Source organism: Cryptotermes secundus, unplaced genomic scaffold (genome assembly GCF_002891405.2).
Source record: "Cryptotermes secundus unplaced genomic scaffold, Csec_1.0 scaffold2191, whole genome shotgun sequence".
Classification (NCBI taxonomy): domain Eukaryota; kingdom Metazoa; phylum Arthropoda; class Insecta; order Blattodea; family Kalotermitidae; genus Cryptotermes; species Cryptotermes secundus.
Genome location: NW_019743684.1, coordinates 91,875 through 104,028, shown reverse-complemented (window position 1 = coordinate 104,028; position 12,154 = coordinate 91,875). Strand labels below are relative to the sequence as shown.

The following is a 12,154-nucleotide window of genomic DNA, read 5'->3' as shown; positions in this document are numbered from 1 at the left end:
ATGTGGCAGAGGTTGGTCAGGCGGAAGACTTCTTGGGACTTCTCCGTCCTAGGAAGTGTGATAAGGAACAAGGGAAGGTAGATATTATCTGTTCCCTCTGGAGGAGTCCGACGACTGGTCATTTGTTTGACGCTAATGACGTCAAACCCCAGACTCACCAGTCCGTCAGAGATATCTTCCGCTGGAGTGTTGTGTGGAAGGTGACGGATTACTGCTTTGATTGGCTTTTCGGACTTGGGAAAGAATGTAAAGTACGATAGATTGGTACTTTCTAGGAAGGTTTTGATGGCTGAGAAGTCCGCCATTTCCTTCGTCACAATTCTGGTCCCGCTCCTGGTGTTGCAGAACTCAAAATTGCCCGTGACCAGTTCTTTGACCTTCCTCTGCAACTGCATCAGGTTTGTCGTGGAGGTTAATACAATTGGAGGCAGCCTACCTGGCTTGTCCGATTGTTGCTGCTCTCCCGGCTTATTGGTCAACTCTTCCACGTCCATACCTGACGTCCTCAGGGGCGCAAAGAAGTTCTTAATTTCAACTTCATTCTTTGATTTTAATCTAGGATCCCGGGGGCTAGGTGATTGTTTCGGTTTCTTAGATTGTTCTCCTGAGGAGTTTCGCTTTCGTCTCCTTTGTTCGCGAAAATCCTCGGCTGAATCTTCTTTTCCTTCCAGCAGGAGAGACTCTCGCATCTCCCTGTGGATGGCAGCATAGAGGCGCAGCATGGCTGTAAAGAGCGTCTTGCCCTCGAGGTGCTTACACAGCACTTTCCTCTCTGCCTCGGATTTTGATATAAGTTTGTTCCATATTACCGTTTCCGTTTGTTGAGGGCGATGTATGGATAAGCTGTCCAATCGTTTGTAATCCTTTCCCCAGTAAATCGATGTCTTCCTGGCAGTCAGGATTACTGATTCTTAAGTTCACGTGGTTCCTCTCAAACGAAGCCACGATTGCGTTCCACCGTGTTTCGCACGATGTCAGCTCCACCATTTTGTCCGTTGCAGACGGGATGGCCACCGCCACAGATGCACTAGCCACGCACTATGCACTGGTGACAGAATAGTAACTAGGTGGCTACAGACGAACACTCAAGATTATGGTCACCTGGGACCGCTCAAACTCCTTCCGTAAACGTCTCCCGAACCAATCTCACTCCTACTCAAACAGACAATCTCTCACAAGTTATGTACCAGTAAGAAAGTACACCTAAACAAACAGACAATCTTTTCAAGTCCCATCCGAAGAACTCGGACGCTCTCACTAGCCTGATCGATTTCAACGTAATCAGTACACCACAAAAATTTTCTGATCAATATCCTCCGTTTTTATCACGCATTTCTGCAACGCTCGCTCTTCACATCACTTTTCACCATCACGCGCGCTAACCAATCAGATTGCTCCAAACGTTCGCATTTATACTGCGCTCGCTGCTAGCCAGCATCTACGTCATTACGCGCGCTAGCCAATCAATTCTTCCTCCTCAATTTCAAGTTTCGCTCCGCCCACTGAGCAGTGTATAAAAATGGGCAGCTCCAACGCCGAATCGGCAGTTCATAATCAGTCTACGAGCTAGCCACACCAAGCAGCACAGCCAGCAGGCTTCGCCGCCAGCGCTCGGTCTTTGGAGGTATCGGCAGGCTGCGCCAGGCACGACCGCCTCGGTCCTCCGGCTCTCTCACACCCGACTCACTGGGGCACCGTGCCCGGACTCGCCGGTAGTCGTGTTACTGTCCAACCCACTGGGCATCTGGCATAGCCACTGCTTCATAACTCCTACGACCGCGCTCAACGACTAGCCTTTCACCAGCAGCCGCCGCACTGCGATCAAGCAACCTCCAACTCACGCTGCCGCACGGCAACCAAGCAACCTTCAGCCACGGCTGCACTGCGGCCAGGCCACTCACCGCAACTAGCCTCTCTCCTTATCGGTGCGCGCCGCGCTACCTCTCCGATCAAGCATCTCAGCAACCACGGTCCTTTTCAGGACCAACAAACTGTTCCGAAGAAGTGGGTTGTCATCGAAGTAATGACACAAACAACACTTAAGAGCCCCACACTACTATTCACTACCATTAGCCATTTATGTAAGCTTACCTCAAGCCTTTTTATGGAGACTTTGGTCTCAGCTGCAAACTGCACTGCCTGAGGATAGTAGATAGCCATTGCTAACTGCAGGATATTGTAGAACTGTGCCATGGCAAACACCTGCAAAAATATATGCAAGATTATGTTACTATTTTGAAGTTTTGGTGACATACTGTACATTTGCTGTACCATCTTATATTTATATACAAATTTTCTTGTTTATGTAAATTGATTTACATTATCTGAATAATTTTTAATGTACTGAGACACTCCTCCAATAGAGGAAAGCAGAAAGATGGGCCACATCCAGGAAATAGGCAGCAATAAAATTATATGGGAATGAAAGAAAATGTCACAGAGTGTGAATGACTGTCACAGGGAGGCATATTTAATTACCAGCCACTACTGGTACTCAAATCAGTGTGTTTTCAACTTACATAAGTCAACTGTCAGCAGTGTTTCAAAGAGACATATAAGCTCCAGGGAGCACTGCAGCCTAGGGACAGCAGGACAGATGTGAAAGAGAAGTATGATGTTATGTGTCTTTTGAATCATTGAGGCAACAGTTATTATGGAAAAGGTTCAACTAACATCTTACAACTACAAAGCTTCTAAAAAATATGCATTTTATTTGTACCTATAGGTATTCTGATACATTTAAAATGATGGTATATTTGCCTGATTCTTCATCTATTAGTAAGACATGGCATCCATCATCTTCATTCAACATGATCAAACATATTGTAACGTGTTTGCATTCCAGAAGAGTCACTGCTATGGAAACGCTAGAATAGACCGTTACAGAGGAGACAACAATTGCTCCATTGTAGTTCTAACAGGAGTCTCCATGGTTATAACAAAGGGTTCGTTGCCTAACAGTGGCCAAGGTTATAAAAGCCCAGTTTCGACAAGAAGTCTCAGTCTTCATCGAGCCAGCTAAGAAACCAGTCGTGATCGAGCCATCTTGGGAGCCAGTCTTGGGATAACCGCCAGAAGAGATAGTCCAGCATCGCCGAGTTATTGTAAGCAGTGATTGTGACACTGCAGACAGGAATGATTGTAAAGTGTGTGTAAACGATTGTAAAGTGTGTGTAAACGAGCGAAGGAATAAACTCGCTATGCCAAAGGACGGTGTGAACTTATTTGTAGCGTGACACACCCAACACGCTACATTGGTGTCAGAAGTGGTTTACGAGCTTAAACACGCCTAGATTTAGGAAGAAGTATTGAATTTACAAAAAAAAAAGAAGAAGAAGAAGAAGAAGAAGAAGAAGAAGAAGAAGAAGAAGAAAATGGAGGAGCAAGACATTCAGCTACTACTTGAAATGCTGGCAAGAATGGATGCCAGCATGAAAACCCATCAAGAAGAGATGAGGTCCTACCAAGAAATGACGGAGGCCAATAGAAATTCTGACCAGGCAAAGGCGGACGCCAGACACGCAGAGCTGATGGCCGATTGGAAAGTCTGGGGGGAAGAGAGGAGATCTTCCCACAAGAAAATAGTGCCCATAACAGATGAAGAGCCGACCTCCGTAGAAACGAAACCTGAGGCGGCAGAGCATCAAGAAGTCCCCGTAGAAGACGCCCCGAAAATACCGGTCGGAGAACCGAAGAAAAGGCGTAGGGACCAGAAACTGGCCGCGAAGTGCCGCTGCCAGAAAGCGAAGGATTTGGCAGGGGAAAATCGTAGGCCCCAAAAGGAACTGGCCATCACACACAAAACGACATCCCGTTGACACACACCCAACACGCTACAATATATTTCAATTACCATATCTCAACATAATGCTCCGAAGATTGCAGGAGTCAATTACCTTGTCAGCAGAAATATGATGCCCCATGAGTGAGTATGAGAGAAGGGTGATGAAGAGTGATGTACGCTCTGAAAAAACCATTGTGGACAGGTACAAGCCTCGTAAGTAAGAAGCACTGGTCACAACTTTGATTTCATGCCTGCCAACAGTACAGTAACACATAACAATTACTCATGTGCACTTGGTAGTATAATAAACATAAATCGCTAGTACCCTACATTTTATAGTGATGAAAAATGTATCTGAGGCTATATTAGTTAATGTAACTTTGTAATATAAAAGTTCATTCAGAGCAAATGAATTTTAACACTATTAACATTTGGGTAGCAGAACCTGGAGATGCAATACCATTTCTCTCATAACTGGTTGTGATCCTGAGCCAGTTCCATTCATCTCCCATTTTCACACACTAGATCCTAAAGATCCACCTTAATGTTACTATCCTGTCTTCTCATTCCTCAAAGTGCACTTTTTCAAGAGTTTCCGTTAAATTCTGCATGCATTCCTTGTCTTCCCATCCTAGCCACATACTTACTCCATCTTAGCCTCCTACAGTTCACTAATCTAGAAACACTATCTGACCCGTACAAATTACAAAGTTCTTAAATACTCATTTATTTTATATTTCAGGGGAGCAAATATTTTTCTGGGAAGTTTGTTTCCAAGAATTTAATTTATTTATTTACATTATATAAGAGAAAACATTTTACACCCTTACAGGATAGCTGGTAAGCCCACTGTTTTGTATATCCTGATCATCAGTGTCCTAAGAAGTAATTCCGGGCATTATTTATTGAATAATAACAAGTACTTCCATAATTACATCACAAACTTCTTTTCAATTTTTTTAAGTTTTGTCCCAATATAAGTTTAAAATATACACAGATGGTTTATTACATATGGTCATATCATGACTTGCTTGTTAATCTTGGTTTCAGACCCTTCGGTTTCTTCTCCATTTCCTTCTAGACTTATTTCTATGTTGATCTATATAAGAATTTGTCACCTATACTTTATGGTATTTAAAATTTCCCCTAATAAATCAATATCATGAGCATGATGCACCCAATGGAAGGGAGTAAATTCAAGGCACTCCTGATTATTTGGTCTTTCTGGAAAGCATATTCTACAGAAAAATTAAAAAGCAATGGAAATAAAACAGATCACTGACACTTGTTTTTGACTGGTTAGACACCTCATGCATACACATTTAAGTTTAAAAACATAATGTTGCATGATGACTCAAACAAGTGAAAACAGTAATACTCCTATATAGAGTCACAATATGCAGATATATTCAGTTACAGAACAGGCACAATGTAGCTGTTGCAGCAATAACAACTTTCAACCATGAAGACTACAACGCATATTAATAGCAGAACAAGGAAGACCAGCAGCTGAAAATTAACAATAAGAATGAAATTAAGATTGTACAGTGTAACTACATATTGAAAGCAGAGAAGGAATATTAGATAAAGCAACTTTTCAGAAAGACAGGAATACACAATGCACACTTGAATAAAACAGAGCTGTGAGGATATACATATTCCAACACACTTCAGTTACTGATATGTACATGAACTTGGTTCATGCAAAGTGCATTCCTTGAAAATCATTCATTTAGCAAAAGTCTGCTAAATGAAAATCATTTCCTCTGCAAAATGTTATGCTAGTGCAACTGACACCTTGATCAGAAAAAGATGGAGAATTTAAAAAGTGACGTTCTTTTAAACACTCTGTGACGTAAACAGTGTCACAATTTTAGAGTGGCTGTAGAAGGGGTTTGGACTGGTAATCGGATTTATTGAACACTTACAGAACATAACTACAAATAACTATGAGTCTCACTGAGTTACATACTTCGAAGATCACTATGACTACAGCTGACACAAAGTCTTCTTAGTCTTCCACTGCAATTGCTTGGTAGCAGCTTACAACAGCAGACATTCCACTTACTCTGGGTTCCCTAAACGTCCACAGCCTCAGCTACAGCAACTCTCAACTTTCATCTGGCTGACTCTGGGGTGGGGAGACACTACATTTAGGGGCGGAGGGGGAGCAAGAAACTAAACTTCCAGTTTAAAGGTTCCCAGGCAGCGCCCACTTGTCCTCCTGGTAGAGGTGATGCATATAATCGGAATTAAATTTTTAAGTGATGCTGGAAGCTCTGCATTATAGTGAAATTTGATCTAAGATTGAGGGGATTCAATGTGAAATTTTGATGTTACCATTGTGAAAGTCACATATAAAACATGCATTGCAATGTGAAATTTATGTACCAACACAGGATTTGCTCTAGGATTAAGGGAAACCACGGAAAACCTTGATTGATTTGGCCAGTCACAAGACCCTCCAGATGCAAACTATCTTCTAGCCAGTAGTTCAGCGTTAAATATGCGAACCCTAATATTAGTTCACTAGCTGTCCTGCGTATAACATCTCACTATGGACCGCTCAGAAAACAGTTTCTTTGTTGCTGTTTCAAGTTTTTGCCATACATACATGCTTTTTTGTGAAGCCGCTGCTCAGTAATGGCTGTTCTATAGCAGCTCCTTATGTGGTAGTTGCCTAGCAATGGGTCTACATGCCACACTGCTTCCACCATAAGGCTATTCATCCTGAATGGCCTACAGGCATACCACCATTTCTTCTTTTCCGAGGGGATTCTTATTACGTCTCTGATTGGCCTCGCCTTCCTTCTCTGTGACTCAGTTTTCATGATGATTACTATCCCATTGCTCCTTAATGTCGGTCATCCTGAGTGGTTTCCCGATAAGGTGCGAGCTGGTCCAGGTGTACCAGAACCATCTTCTCTTCCAGTCTCTGTGGCAGAAAAGTTCCAAGAGTGGTCGATGTTCCTACATCTCTGGCTCTTTAAGCTGCCAGTAGTCCCTTCAGTAGCACCATGGTTTGTCCAAGGGTCTCATATAATGTCTTCTTCCTTCTCAGACATAGCAACTATCTCCTATTTTGAATTGTTTCGAATTGTTTCATATTTGGTCCGTTACACTATCAATCACAAATTGTCAATGAATAATCTGTCGAGTGTAACAATGTTTTTAGGTCACTTATTTATTTCACTCGCCTTACATGTTTCGGTTTAAAATAAACCATCATCAGAGGCACGTTTACAAACACATGAAACCACTGGCGTTGTATAATTTACACAGTATGTAAGCTGCGTGAACACTGCTACAGATGTCGGAGTGTAAAAGCACAACACTTTCTAGTAGCGTTGAATGCACGTACAATTCTTGCATTCCATCCGAAGAATGCCCTCAAATTGAGCCGTCAATGTTAAAATATTTAAAAGTTTAAAACATTTGAAATAAAATGTTCAGTTCCTTCTTGTTGATTCGTCCCGGTGATGGGAATCGTCAACTTGAGGTTGTGTATGCTTTTGGTCGGATGTGTCTTACGCGTTGTGTGTTGTGTACTCATTGTGTACTAAAAACATTGTTACACTCGGCGGATTATTCATTGACAATTTGTAACTATCTCCTACTTCAGTCTTTTGATCTACTGTTGCATTTTGGGCCCACCCATCTTGTCCTCTCAAACATCCATCCTTCTGAGACTCCTTTTGCAATGCTGTCCCTGCCTGATCCCTAACAACCATGTCCCTTGCACAGTGCAAGAACAGCATGGCAGGTCAACCATCCATTTGTGGTGGCCAACTTCTTCTGAGACCCACCATTGCCCTGGGTCCATTTCTTTGGCTGTCGGTGGTGCAATACGTCTAGATGCCAGTCCTCATACAGATCCTCCATGATCCAACAGTTTCCAGTGCGGCCTCTTCTTTAGGGACTTCCTTATCTTCTGGATAGGCCTCCATTACTAATAGGCAGGCTGTCATCTTTTTTCAACCATCCTTCATTTCTTCTAGCCAGGCATCAATTATTTCTTGATAGGTATCTAACTTGGCCATCATCCTGGCCTCGAACTTTTCCATGATGGCTATCAGGCCTTCCATCATTGGTTCTATCATCTGCTCCACTTTTGTAGGCTGACAATACAACCAACCGTTGCAGTCTTAAATCCAATCCCACTTCTGACACCAGCTGTCATGATTTTAGAGTGATTATAGATGGGCTTTTGACTGGTAATCAAATTTACTGTACGCTTATAGAACATAAATACAAACAACTATGACAGTCTCACTGAGTTACACACTCCAAAGATCACTGTGACTACAGCACATATAAAGTTTTCTCAGTCTTCCTTAACTGTTGTTTGGTAGTGGCTTCCAACGTTGGATGCTCCCCTTACTCTGGGTTCCCAAATTATATCCCAGCCTCAGCTACAGCAACCCTTGACACTCAACTAACTGACTCTCACTAACTGTCCCACTTATAACATCTTGAAACAGACTGCACAGAAAACACCGTTCCTTTGTTGCTGTTTCCAATAGTTGCCATGCAAACATGCTTGTTTATGAAATCATCACTCAGTAACAGCTGTTGTATAGCTGTTTCTTTTGCAGTCATTGCCTAGCAATGGATCTGCATGCCACAATAGGTTATATGTTTGAGACTTCAGTCAAGTTTTTCAGTTTCAGACCCCTGCAACTGACACAATCCACTTCCACATTAAATGACAATCTTCCACTCCAATTCAACCATATGAAACCCAAAAGCATACAATTCTGTGATTCATTATTCCTTGCCACTCACTGTCACTATCTCATCTGATGAATATATAAAATAGTGTACAGTAATTACAAATTAGTCACCTTCTAGCAAGCTGCACCATCTTCTCAAAAGGTCTTTCCCATGCATACATCTTAATCACCTTAATTCCAGAAATAATCTCACTCATTAGTCGAACTCGTTCATCAGTGCGTGTAGCAATATTTAAGCGCAGCTTTGATGTCAGTTTACTCAGGTAACCTGAAAATCAACAGTCACAACTGAGATAGCTAAAAGTAGTTTGATTAGTTTCTTCCGATCAAGATGAAAATTATACTAAAGCCAAAGCAAAATTCAAAACATTAATCAGAGGTAAACCTGGAAATAATGATAATTAAAAAGACTGATTTTACTGCATATCTACACACAGTGCAATAACATCCCATGGCATTACTCTTCATATGAATGGGTATTTCACATTCTTAAGTTAGGGTACCAGATTTGTAATTTTTAGTACAACCACTTATAAATAACAGGAATGCAAAGTCAGAAGAACTTACTTTGTACAGGGACAGTCTGAAGGAAGATAGCAAGAACACCTATGAGAGCCGACCAACCAACAGCTTCCCATATGAAGTAAGTGACGACAACTGTCTGGATTGGCATGATCCACACAAAATGAAGCCACATGGTAACAGAGTCAAAGCGGTTCACATCGTTTGAGAGTAAATTTACTATCTGACCAGCAGCTGTCTTCCCTTGGGCTGATTTACTTAGACGCAGAATCTGTAACATTATTTGTATTACTGCTACTATGTAAGATCAATGATAATTACTAATAACATGGTTAGGACAGTCAGCCAGTCTCAATACATAAGCAGTTTATGCTGTGAATGTTCTCCAGTCAAATAAGTTTTGGGGTTATGGTTTTCATTTCCATCTACAGCATTCTTCATCATCATGAATCATCCAACATATCACAAGTGACCCCAGTGCAAATAGAATGTTCAGGATGAAGAATCTTGAGAAATGATTCACAGGACAGATTAATTTCAGGAAATCCAGGAAAAATACATTCTGCAGACAATAAAATAACAACAAATATCAATATTAATACTGTTATATATAATGATTTATTTTGACATATTGTTTATAAGCAACGTAGCATTTTCAGAGTTTCAATTTTAGTGGTAGAGAAGCACTTTTACTGGTTCTAATTCCAAATTTCCACAATCTTTAAAAACTGCAATGAAATTGCAATACAGGAAAACCCCAACATACACATTTGTTTCATTCTTAAGGTTTCTATGTAAGTTTAAAACCATGTAAGCCAAGTAATGCTTGAACAGGATTTCTTTTTTGACGTCTATGTTTGTTTCAATGGATAGTTAAACCCACACAGTATGTACAATAAGAATGTATCATAATACATCATATTGTAATGTATTATAATATACATCCTGTCTATACTGTACTAATGACTACACAAGTCAAAATGAAAAAAGAAGTATTTATGTATCCATATATTTGAAAATTCATGAAACTTTAACCCATGTAAGACACGGACTTACTTTAGTTTAATTTGTATATCATGAAATCACTGGAAAATCAGTTAGTACAGTTTTTCCCTCAAGAACCCATAGATGGCACATAAGCACAAGCAGTCCATGCATATGCTTGGGGTGGCACATTTTATGATAAATCCTTACATTAACATTGACTGCCCACCTGTGATAAAAAGGGTGCTAAAACTGTTATTTGCTTTGGGTAGCAGAGTATCTTCCACTGGCCCTACATGAGCCACAACAGTCTTCATGCACTGTTCTCTTTCTGTTGCATGTTACAAATGGAAAAGTACTCCAATTGTTATTTCCTAATTGCTATGTAACAACCACTTCCAATGCTATCTTCAATACAAAATAGTATGTTTCATCAGTTATTAAGCATCTGTAAATTTTTGTTTTAAATTATATGGACAAAAATTAATTTATAATATGTATGGCTATATTCTCAGAAATGACCTACTAAAACGTTACTGGTATACAGTGAAATAAACACACAGTTTTAATTTCCTACATCATTACATGTTTTGACATGTGTCCACCATCTTTCAAGTAACACAGGGTTTCATCTTCAGTGTCCAGTAAATATCATGGTGGAAAGCTAATATGAGTATATAACACAGATCCCAAATATCTCTGTGTGTGTGTTCACCATAGATCCATTGAGAAATTACATTCTGTGGATGTAGTTACTATCATGACAGCTACTTATTCACTACAATTCACTTACTCCATCTGCAAGGCAGAAGGGTGGCTCTTCTACCCTGATGATGGAGGCAGCATGTTTCTCCTAAACACTGGCACCTATCTACTAAACAACACAGCCCAGAAGACTATAATCTTTAATTTCCGTCTTTTACCTCTGACCAGATCTTTCCATACTTCTAAGAACAGCAGCCTCCTGGATAATCGGTTTTTACATTTTCTCTTTCACCTGGCTTTTATCAATTTTTAAATAATTCTCTAATCATGGCAATGTACATGTGAATTCTTCATTCATACTAATGAAGGCAAAATGATCTTCACCTTGCGATAAATGACCGAGCAGCATGCAATTCGTATTCTCATACCAATCTTCTGACAAGCCAAGAAGGAATGATGTGCCAAGAAAATGGAGAAGAGGGCAGTACAGATGAGAGCTCCTGCATACATATAAGCTTCATCCCTGGTTACTGCTGTGTTCTTGTTGAAAAAGATTATAAATTTTCCTAAAAAAATCGGTTGAGCTACCCTGGAAAAAAAAAAAAAGATGATTATTAAATACATCTGGCACACTGAGACAGAGAAAACATAATGCAGAGAAGGTTATAACTGTCCAACATCTTCTTCCTAGACACAAAACAATTGTTATGTCTAATAACATCTTACATTAACATCCCATTAACTGAATCTATGAATTTAATGGAATATTTAATCAAAATCAATCAATACAGAAAGATTGTAAAAAAATGATAATATTGTTAAAACTTTGTTAAATCAAAATTATGAACATGACAAATAACACTTTAAAATTTAATGCCTGAAAGGAAAAAACTAATAACATTTATCTTCTTGATGTAAAAACTGAAAGATGTCAAGGAAGAATAATTCTGGATATTTTGAGGAAAATTACTATTAGTATTAGAGCTTTAATTATAGATAACCAACACAACTCACCTCTAAGACACAACTGGCAGCCATTCAAGATATGCTATAACTACATCACATGAACTTCCTATCCTTAGAAAGTAACAAAAAACAGAAACAGTTAAAAGATCAAAGTAGCTGATAGTATAAGAAAACAAGAACAATACCAAATGATAACAAAACAGGTATTTTTTACATAGAGTGGCACATATGTTTAAAGAGTTATAAGATTAGCATAAGGTTCACTGAAATTTCAAATGGAATTTTTAACAACAAAATTTGTCAAAAATACATCAATAATATATTTTTGAAAGTGCAGCTACATTTATACGACACTTAAACTTGACACAGTAACAGTATACACTACGTGCTGTTGCCATCTAGTAAACAAATTTTTGTCACAGGTTGTCTATAAAAACAAAATTCTTAATCCCTCCTTTTC

At 39.8% G+C, this 12,154-nt stretch overlaps 1 protein-coding gene across 8 annotated transcripts in view; it reads right to left on the bottom strand.

The window, feature by feature from the left end:
- LOC111874310 (multidrug resistance-associated protein 4) overlaps positions 1 to 12,154 on the bottom strand; it is a 78,725-nt gene that overhangs the window by 40,231 nt on the left and 26,340 nt on the right. For all 8 annotated transcript variants that reach the window (XR_002844530.2, XM_023869704.2, XM_023869697.2 and 5 more), the window contains 5 exons: positions 11,113 to 11,317; positions 9,085 to 9,310; positions 8,629 to 8,785; positions 3,897 to 4,035; positions 2,092 to 2,202 (listed from right to left, as the gene is read on the bottom strand). Coding sequence is in view for 7 of the 8 variants with exons in the window: in XM_023869704.2 (XP_023725472.1) it covers positions 2,092 to 2,202; positions 3,897 to 4,035; positions 8,629 to 8,785; positions 9,085 to 9,310; positions 11,113 to 11,317 (838 nt within the window). In the remaining variant the exon portion in view is untranslated. The remainder of the gene's footprint in view (positions 1 to 2,091; positions 2,203 to 3,896; positions 4,036 to 8,628; positions 8,786 to 9,084; positions 9,311 to 11,112; positions 11,318 to 12,154) is intronic.